A 16,162-nucleotide genomic window follows, 5' to 3' on the forward strand; every position below is an offset into this window, starting at 1 on the left:
TCACAAACTCCCCACGTCCTACCCTCCCCTGAGGTCTTGCCATTGCTTCTTCCTCTTTGCGCTTTACATTTTGATATCTCCATTGGTGCCCAATTTAATATTATTGAGCACAGACTGCTGTTCGAGCTCGATGCTTGGAGCTGTAGAAGTAAACAGAGAACGATACTCAGTTCTGACATTAGTTTGTTCCTCTCTAGTAGGGGGATACTAGAGAAAAGCAAGTCACTGTCAATTTTTTTAAAGAAGGAATTTAAAAGTTGTACAAACAAAGCAACTAGGAATGCCCAAATAGAAGAATCAGGAAGAATTTCATGAAGTATGCAACTTTTGACACTGAATGTTGTATAAACTTATATGCTGTTACCAGACTCAGTGTATGTATTTCGCAGATTTGCTTGGCTCCTCCTGTCCTCCCTGGGCAAATTTAGCCACTTGCTTGTTGGGAATCCCAGCTGCTGCCATTGTCATTTCAACTCCTGGCTCTGCCAGCTGTCCTAGCCTCCCAGGACGGAACGGGGAGGATTTCCATCCCATGCACTGAGGGAGGAACCTCACCACTCCAGGACCCAGGTCCTGTCTGACTGACCCACAGAGGCTACGGTTTCTTCCTTTCATTTTGGGCTCAGATGCAGTGCCTTTCATGGCTACCTGCAGGAGTTGGTAACATAACCCTGAAGTGCAAGGGGGTTAATGTCTAATGGAATCAGTTTGAGCAAAAAGACTCAATAGATGGACAGCACTAGGTTTTTAGCTCCCTCTCCCTTCCTCTCCTTGATGGGTTATGCCAACAAGTGGAAGTTCCATACCTGTCTGGAAGCTCTTCCTCAGGAGTGAGTAACTGTCCTGTGTCCAGCTCAGTCAAACCCACCTTGTACCTGCTCTCATTCTATCCCTGCCTCACCTTCCCCACACCCTCATTCTATCCACCCTGAAATTGCACCTCCCAAAGATGTCTTCTTGCAGAAGATTTGCTGCAGGCTATTTTCCAGGAAATCTGGGCTGCAATTCAAGCAGACAGGGGATGAGGCTTTTCCAGGCAAAGGAACCATGAGCGAAGTGCTGAGAGAGGAAAGCGGGTGAGACTCTAGGCACACGCTACCATGCTTGGCTAATTTTTTTATTTCTTTTTTTTTTTTTTTTTTTTTTTTGTAGAGATGAAGTCGTGCTGTGTTGCCTAGGCTCACCCTGAATTTGGGGGCTAAAGCTATCTTTCTGCCTCAATCCCCCAAAGTGCTGGGAATACAGATGTGAGCTCCCATGCCTGGCCCAAATCAATACTTTTAAAAGTATAAGTAATATGGGAACAATAGCTGTGCTCATGCACAGGAATATTAAAGACCATTAATTTATTCCCCCTAGTTTCTCATTTCGAAAACTGGTCTCTATGTTTCTACATTTCACACTGTCTAGTGAATTTTAAGGATTTTTGGGGCCATTACAGGAGGTGAGTAAAGGAAGAAATCAGAAAAGGACATACTAGAAGTATCAGGAATCACTGTTTGTAGTTGAATACATGGACTCCAGAAGAAGATACAAGCTTGATGGTGCTCATGAAAAGATGTCTAATTTTCTTAAATCTTCGACTCCGGAAAGCCCTCTGAGTTACCCATTATATAACAAGATTCGGCAGTTTTTATTTTCTTTTTTCCTTTCATTGACATCTTCCAGGGAAAATGCTGCATGATATGATTTTCAAGGCTAACTTGCCTTTTTCTCTTAAGCAGTGTCCCTTGTGACAAATTCGCCCCCTATGCCTCCCTGAGCTAGGGAGGCTCCTTCAAAATTCCTAACAGGCAGCCCTGTGGAGAGATGGGAGGGAAGGGATGGGAGGGAGGAAGGGCGGGAGGAAGGGAGGGAGAGAGAGGTAGAGTGTGTCTGTATGCGGCGTACATGTGGTACAGCCAGGGAGATCAGAACGCTCACAGAACAGGCAGTGCAATTCCATATCACTCCTAAGTATGTTAGCCCTACCAGGAGCTGAGCTGGCCAGTCTACTTGGAGAGGAAAAGTAGATTTGGGGAAGGTGGAAGGGTCGGTTCCTAAGTGACTTCCTCCTCAGGGATGGTAAGGGCATTTGCTGATCTCCAGTGACTGCCTGGTGCCTCATGGTCAGACTCGGCTGTCTCACTCCCAGATATCTGATTTTGCAAAAAGAGACACACCTATCTGCAGCAAAGAAGACACTGACCAGATTGCGAGCGGTATGTTGTGACATTCAGCATGTTTATGCAGCAGAATTGCTGAGAGATGCAGAGAGAGGGGGTGGCTCGGGCTGCTTGATTTATCTGCAATAGGGAATGTTTTATTTTAATTGTCAGTTAAAGGAAGAATTGCTGCCAGGGCGAAGGTAGCAGTTAAACATTCCGTGTTCTAAGCTTTCACATTTGTGTTTGATGCGGTCTCTGTGTCTGTGCCGCTTTGCAAAGCTAGGAAGGGCTCACCTTTAAATAACCTGCAGCTTCCTATTTTCCTTCTTCTTCTTTTTTTTTTCTCCCTAAGCACAGTTCCCACCCTGTCTTCTCTGACCTCCTTCCCACCCTGTGTGAAAGGTGGCCTATCTTCCCCTTGAGCCTTTTGCTCCCTAAGTCTGGATTTTGGCTGCTTTTTCTGCAGGTGCTTTTGGATGCTCTGTAGCCACCCGGGGCCCAGGCGGACAGACTCGGCAGCAGGATTCGTGCATGGGAATCGGAGACCATGGCAGTACAGCTGGTACCCGACTCAGCTCTTGGCCTGCTGATGGTGAGTGTTCAGACAGGAGGTGGGGCCCAGGCAGCGTCCACTCTTGCCTCCCCTGCACCGTGGGCTGCTGCTGCCGCTGCAGTGGCTGCAGACATGTTCCATGTTGCTCTGCTTTATCCCGCAGGCTCTTTGGAAATGCTTTCTTGGGTCAGAGTATCAGCATGACAAAGCACTTGCAGGAAAGGAAAAGAAGCTGTAGATTTGCCATTTCAGAAACTTGTTGCTGAATGCTATTTTGAGAGCTGTGCTTGCAAACAGGTGCTAAGAGCCCCTCGAAATAGATTGCTAGGATGCCTCCTCCAGCTCCCAGCGTCCTTTCCCCCTTGTCTTTTGCATCTAAATTGAGCCGATTGTGTTTGTTTTTGGATATCTTCTCATGGCAACTGTGGAATCTGTTGTCCATGGGGTGATGGAATGGGGTCTTCTTTCTAGGCACCCACGTATCTGCTCATATTTTCCTGTAGAGGTGGTGGAGGAGGTTCGCTGTGGCCTCAGTGACGCTTGGGCTACTGAGTTGGGAGCAGCTTGTTTCCTATCTACCATGGATGGCAAACCTTGGCAGGCCTTGTCCAGGCGTTTATCTGTGTGAGCAGCTGACTCACCTTATGCCTCTCTGGAATTTTCACCATATTAAGAAAGCCCTTGCTCTTACCATATTAAAGCACACCAGGACATGGGCACTGTCCTGTTCCAACCCAATTGGCTTTTGGCTTGACACTAGGTTCAGCATGGGCTTTTGCCACGGTTTTGCATTTTTTCTCCTTTCCCAGGGTTCCCACACACCATGGTAATACTAGCTGTTGTCGGAAGTAACCTGCATCAGGCTTGGTGTGGAAATGTTTCCAGCATTTACACAGGAGATTTTATGAACCAAGCATAAGTGCTTCTGTGTATATTGATTTGTGTCTTCTGAATGAGGAGGGGAAATGCAACTTTGCAAGCCCTGATGAGTTTATGGCGGTGACTTGGAAGAGCCGTCAGTGGCAAGCCTGCCCCCTGGGTGGTAAGCCAGGTCACGTTAAAAGGAACAGATATCTTGGTTCCTTGTTGCTCAAAATGGCACTGGGTCCACAGATTTAGTTGAATTGCCTGAAATCTATCTCATGGACCTCTGCTGACTTCTGATTTCACCGGGGGAGAAGGACTAGAAGACATGAAATTGTCAGTTTCCAGAGAAACTACCCTTTACCTGACTTCTTTCCCTTACTAATTCTATCATCTGATAATACTTTATCCTCCATTGTCTACCTATGGTCAAATAAATTGGATAGGAATTTTCATTCCATCACTGAGTATTCGTGATGGTGGCTGGCACTACAATGCGGTATCTGTGGGGTCTAGGAGACTTCTGGGAACCTGGGAGCCTGGGTTACATGCACTGAAAAATAGGCACACACAGGCACACACATGCACACACATAGATAATTATATTATCTAGCATACTTAACAGAAATAAATCCTGCATCATGTTAATATAGAGGAGAAAAGTTTTCTTGAAAAATAGCTTCAGGGAGAGTTAGACTCGCTTGTCTCAGCCTTCCACTTGGACCTTTCTTCTATGCTTAGAAGAAAGATGTGTATCTGCTTTATTCCAAGCCCCTACGCCTAAATCCTTGGTATCCAAATTAAATGAATAGCATAAATTTCTGCTGTTATACACAACACACACACACACACACACACACACACACACGCTTTTCTGTTCTGTTCCTGGGTCTTCCACATATTATGGCTGCTGTCATGGCAGTGTCTACATCTCAGACTTTACCTTCCATTTGTCAGTGGCCTCTGCCCTTAGATCTGTCCCTGGCACTCACCTCCTGACCGGAATAAAGGATCGTGTTGTCATCTCTCGGAAACCAGGGGAAAGCGCTCTTGACACCCTGATGGACCATTTGATTAAAGAACCCTGGAGCACCATGTGTAATCAAAGTCAGTGTACATTTTCTGGTTCATGTTTAGTTCAGGGAAATTTTCCCCTATGGACTTTGGTGCTATTTTTTTTTTCCTTTTTAAGGGTAAACCCCAAGGTAATTGCTTCCCTGACATTTTGCATGATGCGTCTTAAAATTTATAAGCAAGCCAAGGGGGAAAAAAGGAGGAAAAGAGGCCATTTAGAGGAGTTGCTTTGGCTGTGAGTTCAGGAAGGAAGCTGTAAACATTATTATTTATGAGCTCATTCATCAGCCAATCAGTTGTCAGTATTTATCAAGTGTCTGCTCACTGAGGAAAGTAGCCTGGCATAAAAGCAAGAGCCAGAGCTCATATACTCACAGTCTGTGGGAGGTTAATACCAGGTTGGTAGATTGCAGTTCTGATTTTGTGCTATGGAGTCATTGGGGCTAAAGGGTGGCTGGGGAGATGATCTGGCCATACTCCTTGCTTTGGATAAGGAGATACCCAGAGGTTACATTCAGCTTATACGCTAAAGGCTTCAGGGCAGAGCATGTTTAATTGATTGCCGAAGCGGCCGCAGAGTCTGGAGGGTTGGACAGCCCTGTGCTCCATTCTAGCCTTGCCACTCATTGAGTCATCCTGGGGATGTCACTTCCTCTCTGTGTGCCTTAGTGATGCCATTTGCTAACTGAGAGTGCTGTCTGATGTCCAGGGTCCCTTCTGTTCTGTTAAACACAATTTAAGATCTCTAAGAAACAGTGTACAGACGAAGTTCCAGGATAGCCAGTTCGAGGGCTTTATTTAGCATTATGTCTCTATTTCCAACCTTGCACATGAGCAGTATTGCTTTGAGAATGGTGCAGTGTGTTCCCACTCTGGCTTTTATGCCAGGGCAGATATGTTTCATATTATTAGCTGACACGGATGATCATTAGTGTTCATTCATACTCTGCCGTCAGGAGTCTACCCCACAGGAACCTAAGGTGGTCTATGGGACAAAAGCCAATGACTTTTGAACAGTATCTCAGAGGCCTTTTCAAGTTGGGGCTGGGTTGTGGTCAGCGGGGAGGAGTCCCAGGTGGTGAGCATGCCTGGACCATCCTGAGGTGGGAGGACCTCACCAATTCTTTCAACGGAGATCTCACAGAGAGCAGTGATGACTCTCCACGCAAGACAGAGCCACTCAAGTGACCATGGAAGGGTGGACTTGGAGAGAAGACATGTTCTTGTGATGGAGATGGCCTTTCAGGCTGTTGAAAAGCTGCCTCTCCCATCTTTGCAAGAATAGAAGATACTCAGGCAGCGAAAGAAGATACTGCTGTGTTCACTAAACTGTGAGGAGGCTTCAGATTGATGTGACTAATTGTAGAGCGGGAAGCTCTGGGCTATGTGTCATTTGTTGAGGGCGTGTGAGTTCAGGGAAAGTTGCAAGGGCTGGAACGTGCTAGAGCTGAGGATTAGTTGATCATTTCTTTAGAGCCAGGGTAAAGATGCGTAACCAAGGGGCTTCAGGGGTGTTATGATGCCATTTCGGTTCTTAGATTCTAAAGGCTCACACGTTCGGGACAGCTAGATGAAAATAGTTTTTAATGTAAATTAACTGGATAATAAATAATGCAAATTATGCTTTTCTATAAATGAAGTGTCTTTAAATACATTATCTCATTTAATTCCATCCACAACCCTATTTTTAAGACAAAAAAAAAACCCCTGATAATTAGAATTTGGGAAACTGTCAAGTGAAATTGATGAAACAAGTTCTCAAAATCTAGGTCCTCTGAGTCCCAAGCCAGTGCTTTCTCTGGCAGCATATCAAAGCTCAACAATTTGACTTCTAGGACCTTCTAACACTTTGGATTCGCTCCTGAAGGGAGCTCCCCTCTGAACCAGTCAGCATTTTCTGTGTTTCTAGGTGGGGAATCCTGTCTTTCTGTTAATCATCTGTTCTTTTCCATGTTGAAGTATAAAATAAAAAAGTGATACCACAAATCTGGCTCAAGATGTCTGGCTTGACTCTAGCAAGAAGTAGTATTTTTTATATCGATGAAATAGCTGCCATTTTTCAAGGTTCTATTCTTTCAGACTCTGTTTCTAGGAAATTACCAAGAGTCATATTTTATAACATAAAAAATTTAATATGTAAAAACTCAATTCAAAAGTCAGAGAAGTTAGTGGGTGATTATCCACAATGAATGAAGAATGTCAATTAGATTATCCTGAAGTTTCTTTCCATTCTAAAAATTTGATTTCAGATTTGTGGGTTTCTTTTGAATAGACCAGCTCCCTTGTCTATGTTGAACAGATTTCAGTGGATAACCTGATGTTCTATGACTTCATCTCCCTCATTTCATTTCATCATAAGTTCTTTTCTTAGCCATTTTCCTCCTTTGGACAATTTCCTTTTTAACTAACCAACAAATATTTGCTGAGTATCTACTTTGAGCAAGAAGAGTACAAGGCAGTGACTGGCTTTGGCATACTTACAGTCTAATTGTCAAGCCAGGTTGGAGATATACAGGAACTATAACAATGAGAAATTTACAGGACATCTTCAGAGAATCACATAAGAACTATAACAAAACAGTGCATAACTCATCACCAAGGGAGCCCTAGGGGGCGCTGGTTGTCAGAGTGGAGGAGGAACTTGTTCTTGAAGTTCAAGTAAGATGTTGAGTGATGGATGAGTTAAGACAGCAGATTTGAGGTGAGGGGAATGGTTGAATTACAACAAAGTCTAGATCGTGTTTGGGAGATTGGGAGTAGACTGGTTTGGGCATATTTCCTGTAGGTGACAAAGGGTTGCAAGATCAGAAAGGCAGGTTGGAGATGTGATCAAGGTCCGAGTTCTATTACTATAATCTAATCCTTCTCTACATTTGACCTGTGACAGGTCTGATCTGACAGATTCAGATTAGATCCTGAAAAGAGATTCAGAATTTGTAATAAATCTATGGCTTTTCCACAGATCCCAATTGGCAAAGAGCATAGAATAAAATTGAGTTCTGTTTTAAGGACTCTTGCTCTTAAATTAATAATCCTTATGTTTTTCAAAGTGCTTTTGCATCTGTTGTCCCACCGGACGTCCTCAACGCTCCAGGCAGGTTAGGCACAACATCTTTCTATTATACGGTGAAGTTGGGGTCCAGAGAAGTCAAAGAGCTTGCCCAAGATGACTCAGATAATTTGTGATAAAATTTAGATACAGGCCAGGTGCAATGGCTCATACGTGTAATCCCAGCACTCTGGGAAGCTGAGGCGGGCAGATCACCCGAGGTCAGGAGTTCGAGACTAGCCTGGCCAACATGGTGAAACCCCATCTCTACTAAAAATACAAAAATTAGCTAGGCGTGGTGGGGCACACCTGTAGTCCCACCTGCTTGGGAGGCTGAGGCAGGAGAATCACTTGAACCAAGGAGGCAGAGGTTGCAGTGAGCCGAGATCGTGCCATTGCACTCCAGCCTGGGTGACAGAGCGGGACTCCATCTCAAAATAAAATAAAATAAAATAAATAAATAAATAAATAAATAAATAAATAAATAAATAAATAACACTGAGATAGTACTCAAGTTTTCATGATGGTTCATGCATACGTTTGAAAAAAAGTGATATTGACAACTTTTATGGAAATTTGGAGAATAATAATGACATGATAATACAGTAAAGCCACCTCAAGCACTGTATACAGAGTGGGGCCATCCAGGCATGGGGCCCAGGGGAGAGGTCATAGATATTTGGGTCTTAGGGTGAAACTAATATTTAGTATCATCTATCTTTCTGGTTTATTCATAAGTAAGACAGTTGTCAAAAAGTCTCTGAGAAATGGTCATGTCATTGTTATATCCAAGTCAGTAGTGAAAATTCTTCTTAAGCTTAAATTATTGCACCCAAGGTAAAATTTCCCAATGGGTATCTTTGAGATCTTGCCATTAGTATTTTTAAGTTACTATTTAGTATACAAATTTCTCTGTTTCAAATGGTGAAATTTGAAATCCATGACTGTAAAACTAACTCAGATAATTTTTTGCTAAATATATTTTTATTTCATTTTCTGCCAGACCTGTTTCTGTTAGTCTAATTGACAGAGACTAGCTCAAACTGCTAGCATTGGCAGAAAGGGAAATTTATTGACTGATATGACCAGGGAGTCTCAGGAATAAAACAACTCCAGGACAAGCTGGATCAAGGACTTTGCATGATGGCATCTGAACCCTGTTTCTCTGGCCCTGCCATGTCTTGGCTCTGTTTTTCTTTGTGTGGACTTCATTTTCTGGTAGATTCTTCCCCCAGCAGCTCTAGGGTTACTTGTTCTTAGAGTTAGTGAATGCAAGTAAACAAGCAGGACTCTCTTTCATGGTCATCTCCTACAAACTGTTTGGATCTCTTGAATAATAGGCTCTTCGCAGGCCAATTACTGGGTACAGAGATGGAACTTTCTGACTGATCAGGCTGGCTAATGTGTCTAGACCTATTGAAAGGAAGGAAGTAGTCAACTGGCTGATAACTGTCTGAATCACATGGGGTGGGAAAAGCAGGTTCCAAAAAAGGAAGAGCTATGTTATCAGCAGGAAGGATGCTATTTTATCAGAAGGGAGGATGCTATTTTATCATAAGGGGATGCTAGGAAGGCAAAAACGATATATATCCATTTTAGTGGTCTGTACATCTTGTATACTATGATAGGTAATCTGCAAAACTAGTCAGGGAGGTAAAACATCAGTGAATCCCAAATCATGGCTTCAGTTTTCCTCAAAATAAATATAAATGGAGAAGCACAATTGTCTAAATATTTTGTGCTAGATTGAACAAGTCTCACCATCTGTAAAAATAAGATAATAATAGCTACCATGTAAGATTTGGGATAATTCAACCAGATATGCATGTAAAGTTCGTAGTGCTATTTATGGCCCAAAGCAAATAGCACAGTATATACTAGTAGTCCCTTCCTTTATCTTAAAAAGATATGAAATGATTGTCTACCTGAATTCATCTCATGCAACTCTTGCATGAGACAAAATCAGTCTAAAAAACAAGTTGCCCAAGTCTCTCTTTCTGCATCCCAGTCTCTGGACAATGAGTGACCACCTCTGGACAGTCAGCTAATGCTTTTAGAAAAACAGATGTTCCTGTGGCCATGTGAGCCATTCTAGTCATGAGCAAATTTGAATTTGCATTCCTATCTTGAATAACCACAAAATTTTCTTACCCTTTGAAGGGAGATGACTAAAATATGGGCTGCAATATGTTCTCTCTGGCAAAGGCAAAATGCGTGCATTTTACACATGATGGGGCAGCTATGAGTGCATCTCTGCTAAAAATTAATTGTACAGCAGCTTTGCAAAGTGTTAATAGTGGTTTGGAGAACATATGTTACTGGTGCAGGTAGCAGTTTCTCATTGACTTCTATGCCAGAATATGAAGCTTAATGGAACATACGGTATTCAGCCTGGTAGTAATCAAAGGTCCTAGAAACACGCTCTACCAAGACCATGTGGTTCGTATCAAGTGGACAGAGTGAATTCCAATGTCAAGGAAACACTGGCCTGCAACTTCTGTTGCATTGTGATGAGTGCTTTTTGTAATCCTGGATATTGAAATCTTAGCCTTACAGTCTGGACCTGGAGAAGCAATTTCCTGAGTGGTAGATCCAATTCATCTTTCCAAGCACATCATGCACACCCATGGTTTTCACTGTCATCTGTACACTAATGGCTCCCAAATCATGTCTTTCACTTAGGCCTTGCCCCAAGCTCCTAGTAACTGCAAGTCCAAATGCTTATCAGATTTATTCTCCTGCTTATTCCACAGGGATGTGAAACTCAGAACAACTCAGCCCAGCTCAAATGCAGAATTTATGATCTTAGTTGGTGGAGGCACCTTTGTGCTTGTTATCCTGGGATTAGCCTTTGAGTCTTTGCTCTCTCTCATCTACCTGGTTCAGCTAGTCATGGGCCATGCTGCTTCTGCTGCCTTAATTTCTCTTGAATCTGGCCTCACCTCCCCTGCCTTAGTCCAGGCCTGTACTCTCTCATACCTAGTGTACTAGTTCATTCTCACATTGCTATAAAGAACTACCTGAGACTGGGTAATTTATAAAGAAAAGAGGTTTAATTGACTTACAGTTTCACAGGCTGTACAGGAAGCCTGGCTGGAGAAGCCTCAGGAAACTTACAATCATGGCAGAAGATGAAGAGGAAGGAGGCACATCTTGCATGGTGGGAGCAGGAGGAAGAGGGAGCAAAGGGGGAAGTGCTACACACTTTTAAACAACCAGCTCTCATGAGAACTCACCCACTATCACAAGAACAGCAAGGGAGAAGTCCATCCCCACAATCCAGTCACCTCCCACCAGGTCCCTCCCCTAAAATTGGGGATTCCAATTCAGACTTGAGATTTAGGTGGGGACACAGATGCAAACCATATCACCTGGGCTACCTGCAGGGCCTCTTACCTGGTCTTCCTGCTTCTAGTCTCTTATCACTGTTTTCTGTCTTCCGTACTTTTACTAAAGTGATAGTTATGAAACAAAGGTCTAATTTCTCTGCCTAAAATTCTCCAGTTGTACCTGATTTTACATTGGATAAGGCTCTAGCTTTTTAATATACCACATTACTCCCTTAGAGATCTGCTCTCTGCCAATCTGTCCAGCCTCATGTCCCAGGGTCCCTTCCCCCACCCCTCAAAATTCATCCTCTCACAGTGTTGGACATTTCCTTCCGCCACAAATGACATGCAGGATTAAGCCTGTGCACTTCTGAGTGTACACTTTCTATTATTTGGAATGCTATTCTACCTTCCTCAATTTCTCCTTTATTTCATATATATATATATGAAAAATATATATATTCATTCATATATATAATTCATATATATATAATTTTACTTATCACTAGGTGATATTTGACTTTCGTATCTGTTTTTCTTAATAGATTGTGAGTGCCTCATAAGTATAGAGTATTTCTCTATACTTTACTCACTCATTTCATTCATTCTTCCATTTAACCCATCACATACTCTGTTCTGGACACTGTTTTAGTAGGAGGGATACAGCGGTGAACCAGACAGAAAGTCTTTCTGCTGTCATCAAGCTTATGCTCTCCTGGGAAAAGATAAAAAATAAAAATAAAAATAAATAACACATTGAAAATACATAGAAGAACTATATGTGCCCTATAGAGAATTAAAAATGGTTATTTGGAGACAGTGCTTGGATGACAGCTTTAGAGGAGTGATTGAGGACGCCTTCTTAGAAGAGGTGAGTTACAAGAAGCAGGCAAGGGTGAAAAGTCATGGGTGGGGCGTTCCAACCTGGGCCATGTTTCGGGGTAGGAAGGAGTTTAGCAGACTCCAGCATCATGCACTCTTCTCAATGTATTTGGTAAATGAAGGTATCAATTGGCTGCTTCCTGGCAGCTTAGCACCACCCCAGGCTCTTGGAGGAATTTTGATGAGTACAGTGCATGGCCCTTGCCTGGGAAGTTATATCTCATTAGAGAAATAAGAAGTACTGAAAAAGCTTAGGTCACATCGCATGATGAGAAATGGCCCCACGTGGAAGGAAGGTATGGTAAGTACTAACAAGGTGTTTGAAGAAATCAGAGGCAGGGTCAGGGACAGTGGTGTGAGATCTACATGGTTTGTAGAAAATAGCATTGCACTATTTTGAAGAGTGTATATCATGTTGACTGGGGAAGGAAGGGAAAGAGTAGCTTCCCAGCAGAGGGAACAAAATCGTCAGGAAATTCAGGAGGAAATGCTAAACCACCAAGGGTGGGGTTAGGGAAGGCAGATGTGGGAATATGAAGGGAGAGGATTGATATTTTGCTAGAGGGTCTGTGTCATGGAGGAGATGGACTGCTAGCTAAAGAATAAGGCAAGACATTGCAAATGCTCTCGGGAGCATCTGGATTGGAGCTGCGGGCACTGAAGCCTCTCCAGGTTCTTGTATTGGACTGACTTAATGGGCAGGCATGGGAATTGGGATGTTTAATCTAGCGGTGGAAGTCAGGGTGTGCTGGAGACACTGGAGGGAGAAGGCCAGTTTAGAGGCAAGTGTGTGAATTTGGGTGGGAGGTAAAGAAGTGGCACGGAGCTGACAGTAAGAAAAGAGGAAGGTGAATTCTGGAACACTCTGAAAGGAGAGCCATCAGCGTTGGATGGGAGATGGATGACAGGGGACATGCACAGGGAGGAGCCAGCTGGGACCATTCTGTGACTCCTGGAGGTGCAGGAACCATGACACATACAAGCCACTCTGGAGTGGGAAATACCATTTGGATAAGAATAGCTTTCTATTGACTGAGGACTACACAGGTGAAGGTGCTCAGGAAATAATGAGATTTGCCAGTAGAGATTGAGGGTGGGCAGTTGGAGGTACAGGCTGGGCTAGGTCCTGGATTAGATTTGGTATGGGAGGCAGATCTGGCAGTGACACTGAAGCTCAGAAATCCTAAATATATTATAGAAAGGACATAACAGGAGGCCAAGCCTGAGAGAGGTGCATTCTAATGGACAGTCAGAAGGAGTTTAATCACCTTGTGATGCAAGACAGTGTTTGTACCTGATTAATGTTCCCTTGACTTTGGAATTAATTTTCTTCACACTGAATGTGCCACATGGCCCCATTGAAGAAGTCTTGGTGATTTTTGCTATTAATAGATGCAGGTTAAATGCAGTTCCGTTAGATGATGGCACTTCCCCAAAGACAGAAGTTTGGGGTGGCCAAACTAGGAACATACACATACAAATTACTAAACCTCACAAGGCAGCTGTATGTATTTATTGTGTGTCTGTGTGTGTGTGTGTGTGTGTGTGTGTGTGTGTGTGTAGAGAGAGATATTCAGTTACTACTGCTGCATAACAAATTATCCCACACTTTGTAATTTTTGTACAAAATTCAACACAAAACAACAATTTTTTTACACTCATAAATTTTATGGGTCAGGAGTTCCAACAGGAGACAGTGAGAATGGCTTGTCTCTCCTCCACACTGGAGCCTCATCTAGGAAGAGCTGATGGCTGGGGTGATTCAACAACTGGTCCTGGAATCTTCTGGAGATAAGTCTTCACTCATATGTATGGTGGTGGATGCTACTGTCAGCTGGACCACAGCAGGTTCTGTGAACCATAACATTAGAGCCTCCCCACATGATGTGGGCTTCCTCAAAATGTGGCTGCTTCAAGGTAGGTGGATTTGCAGAGTGACCTAGGGTTCAAAACTGAGTATCTGAGCTAACCAGGCAGAGCCACATGATTGCTCATAACCTAGTCTCAGAAGTCATGCAGACCTGCTCCTGTTATATTTTCTCGGTTACAAACAAGTCATTAAGGCTAGATCCAAGGTGAGAGGATATAGACTGCCTCTTGATGAAGGAGGTGTCGGTGTGGTTCAGGACATGTTTCAAGCCACCACAGGGTATGTTCATTCTATGTAACTTGATTTTATGCTCCCTGATGCTCCTTTCTGAATTACTCACAAGCAAAGTCTGTGGGACTTTACTCAGAGGAAACATTGTATAAATATTGATTAATTGAATGATAGGTTGATATCTGAAGAAGTCATTTTTTTTGCATACTAGCAAAGAGCTGCCTTTTGAGTGTTTAGATTTTCATCCAAACTCAGAACATCTGGGGCTAACATGTGCTTAGTGCATGTCACACCTTCAAAGAACACTCGTAGGATGCGTAAATCCTGGTCTGCCTGCTCTGTGACCTCTGAAGTCCCAAATTCAGTTCTTATTGATGACTGGGAGCTGATAAGGCAATAGCGTTTCTTCCTTTACATGCTTGGCCTTGGGACTAATAACTTGTTTTGTGTCTTTATTGCCCATGTGTCAAGTCGAAAAAAATAAAAAGGAATATAGCTTGGTATTAGGACTGCAATGCTTTCTTTTCTCATGAGGGAGTGTGAGTGTAATTAAGCCATAATGAACATGGCTGAGGTCATTTCCTAGGGATTAATGAAGAGGAGAATATGTTTGGTGCCTGAGGCTGAGTCTTTGGTCATTAACCTAGTTGGTCATTAATATTGTCCAGGAATGCTTTACGTTAGGCCATTACAACTAGTGTCATATGCTGCTACAATGGGGAAACATGAACATTACCTGTATCAACAACTATTTGTTTTCCCTCCATTCTCTACAATTACTGAGTGAGGCAGCCTCTTTAATACACATCCCATAGGCATGAAGCACCAACGGCAGGGAAAGTTTGAAGCGGAGGTCCTTTGAGTGCATATCCTTTTATATATTTTGAATTTTCTAGCAAGAAAATGCTTTAAAACTCAGATTCTGTATCTAGACAGGACAATTAGTTATTTGTGCTGTTCAGAGTAAAATCTGTGACTATTTTTTGGACTTCTTTGGCCTTCTTTTTTCCCAAGAAGAAAGAACTGGTTTTCTTCCTTTTTTATTTTCCATCTCTTATCTTGTCTTCTCTTCTCCTTTCTCCTTCCCTCCCCTCCTCTTCCCTCCCTTCCTGTTCCCTTCCTATTTTCTTCTCTTTCCATCCCTTCTCTTTGTAAAAGGATTTTTGGAGGGTCTCAGTCAGAGATATTGTAGTATGTGCTGAGGATATGTGGATATATGTGTAAACACCACCTAGTCCCTGCTCTCAGGAAGTTTAGAGTTTAGTTTGAAAGGCCAATAAACAAATAATTGCAACACAGTGAGATAAATGTGATGGCAGAGAAATAGTCAAAATGCTACAAAGCATAGGAACACAGTGCAGAGACTTCTAAAGTAGAGCTAAAGTTTTTGGAGGATTAGAGGTGGGTGAGGTGGGTGGCAGTGGACAGTAGTTCCGGGTACAGGGAACAGCATTTACGAATGCAAATGGGAGAATCACACGTCCCAGCAACTATGTGACATTTGGGTATGAGGAAGGCAAAAAAGAATAGAAGAGGAGAAGTCAAGATCCTGGCTGGGGGCAGACACGAAATGTCTTCTGAATAAATGGCAAGGAGTTTGAACTTTATCTTGAATTCTACAAATAGTCGTCAATGATTTTAAGCGGGGAAAGACATGATCAGAGTGGAGATATAGAAATATCATGCTGGAAATGATATGGAGAATAAATTAAAAGAAGAGGTGAACCTGAGGCAAAGGAATCTGGACGAGGAGATATTAAAGTCATACAGTTGAGTGATAAAGTGGACTTGAACTAATGCCAGGAAAAGCGAGAATGGGAGAGAGTGTGGATTCTTGAGTTTCACATGGGAACTTCCAGTGGATGGTGCATATTGACTCTCAATAACGAAATTAAAACCTTCTTAAACTGGCTTTAAAACAGGACACTTCTTTAGTTCACATATTAAGTCCAGGGTAGAGTTGTTCCTAGGCTGTGGCTCTGGTTCCACCCGTCCCCTGCCACCACTAGATCTTTTGGCTCTGCTCTTATCTGTAAGCTTTGTCTTCATCCTGATATTCCTCATGAGGTCACCAGATCACTGCCTGCAGCAACCATTCAATATGCTTCCTTGTTCAAGCTTGGGGGAAAGAAGAAACATCTCTCTTCAAAATGGGAACAATAA

The 16,162-nt window shown here is 42.9% G+C and overlaps 1 protein-coding gene across 2 annotated transcripts in view; it reads left to right on the forward strand.

The window, feature by feature from the left end:
* The first annotated feature begins 1,913 nt into the window (after positions 1–1,913).
* FRMD4A (FERM domain containing 4A) overlaps positions 1,914–16,162 on the forward strand; it is a 695,424-nt gene continuing 681,175 nt past the window's right edge. The window contains exons 1-2 of one of the 2 annotated variants that reach the window (XM_025395888.1): positions 1,914–2,201; positions 2,614–2,739. In XM_025395888.1, coding sequence (XP_025251673.1) covers positions 2,695–2,739 — 45 coding nt within the window. In that variant the 5' untranslated portion in view covers positions 1,914–2,201; positions 2,614–2,694. The remainder of the gene's footprint in view (positions 2,202–2,613; positions 2,740–16,162) is intronic. The other variant, XM_025395887.1, reaches the window with a different exon arrangement.

Source organism: Theropithecus gelada, chromosome 9, assembly GCF_003255815.1.
Source record: "Theropithecus gelada isolate Dixy chromosome 9, Tgel_1.0, whole genome shotgun sequence".
NCBI lineage: Eukaryota > Metazoa > Chordata > Mammalia > Primates > Cercopithecidae > Theropithecus > Theropithecus gelada.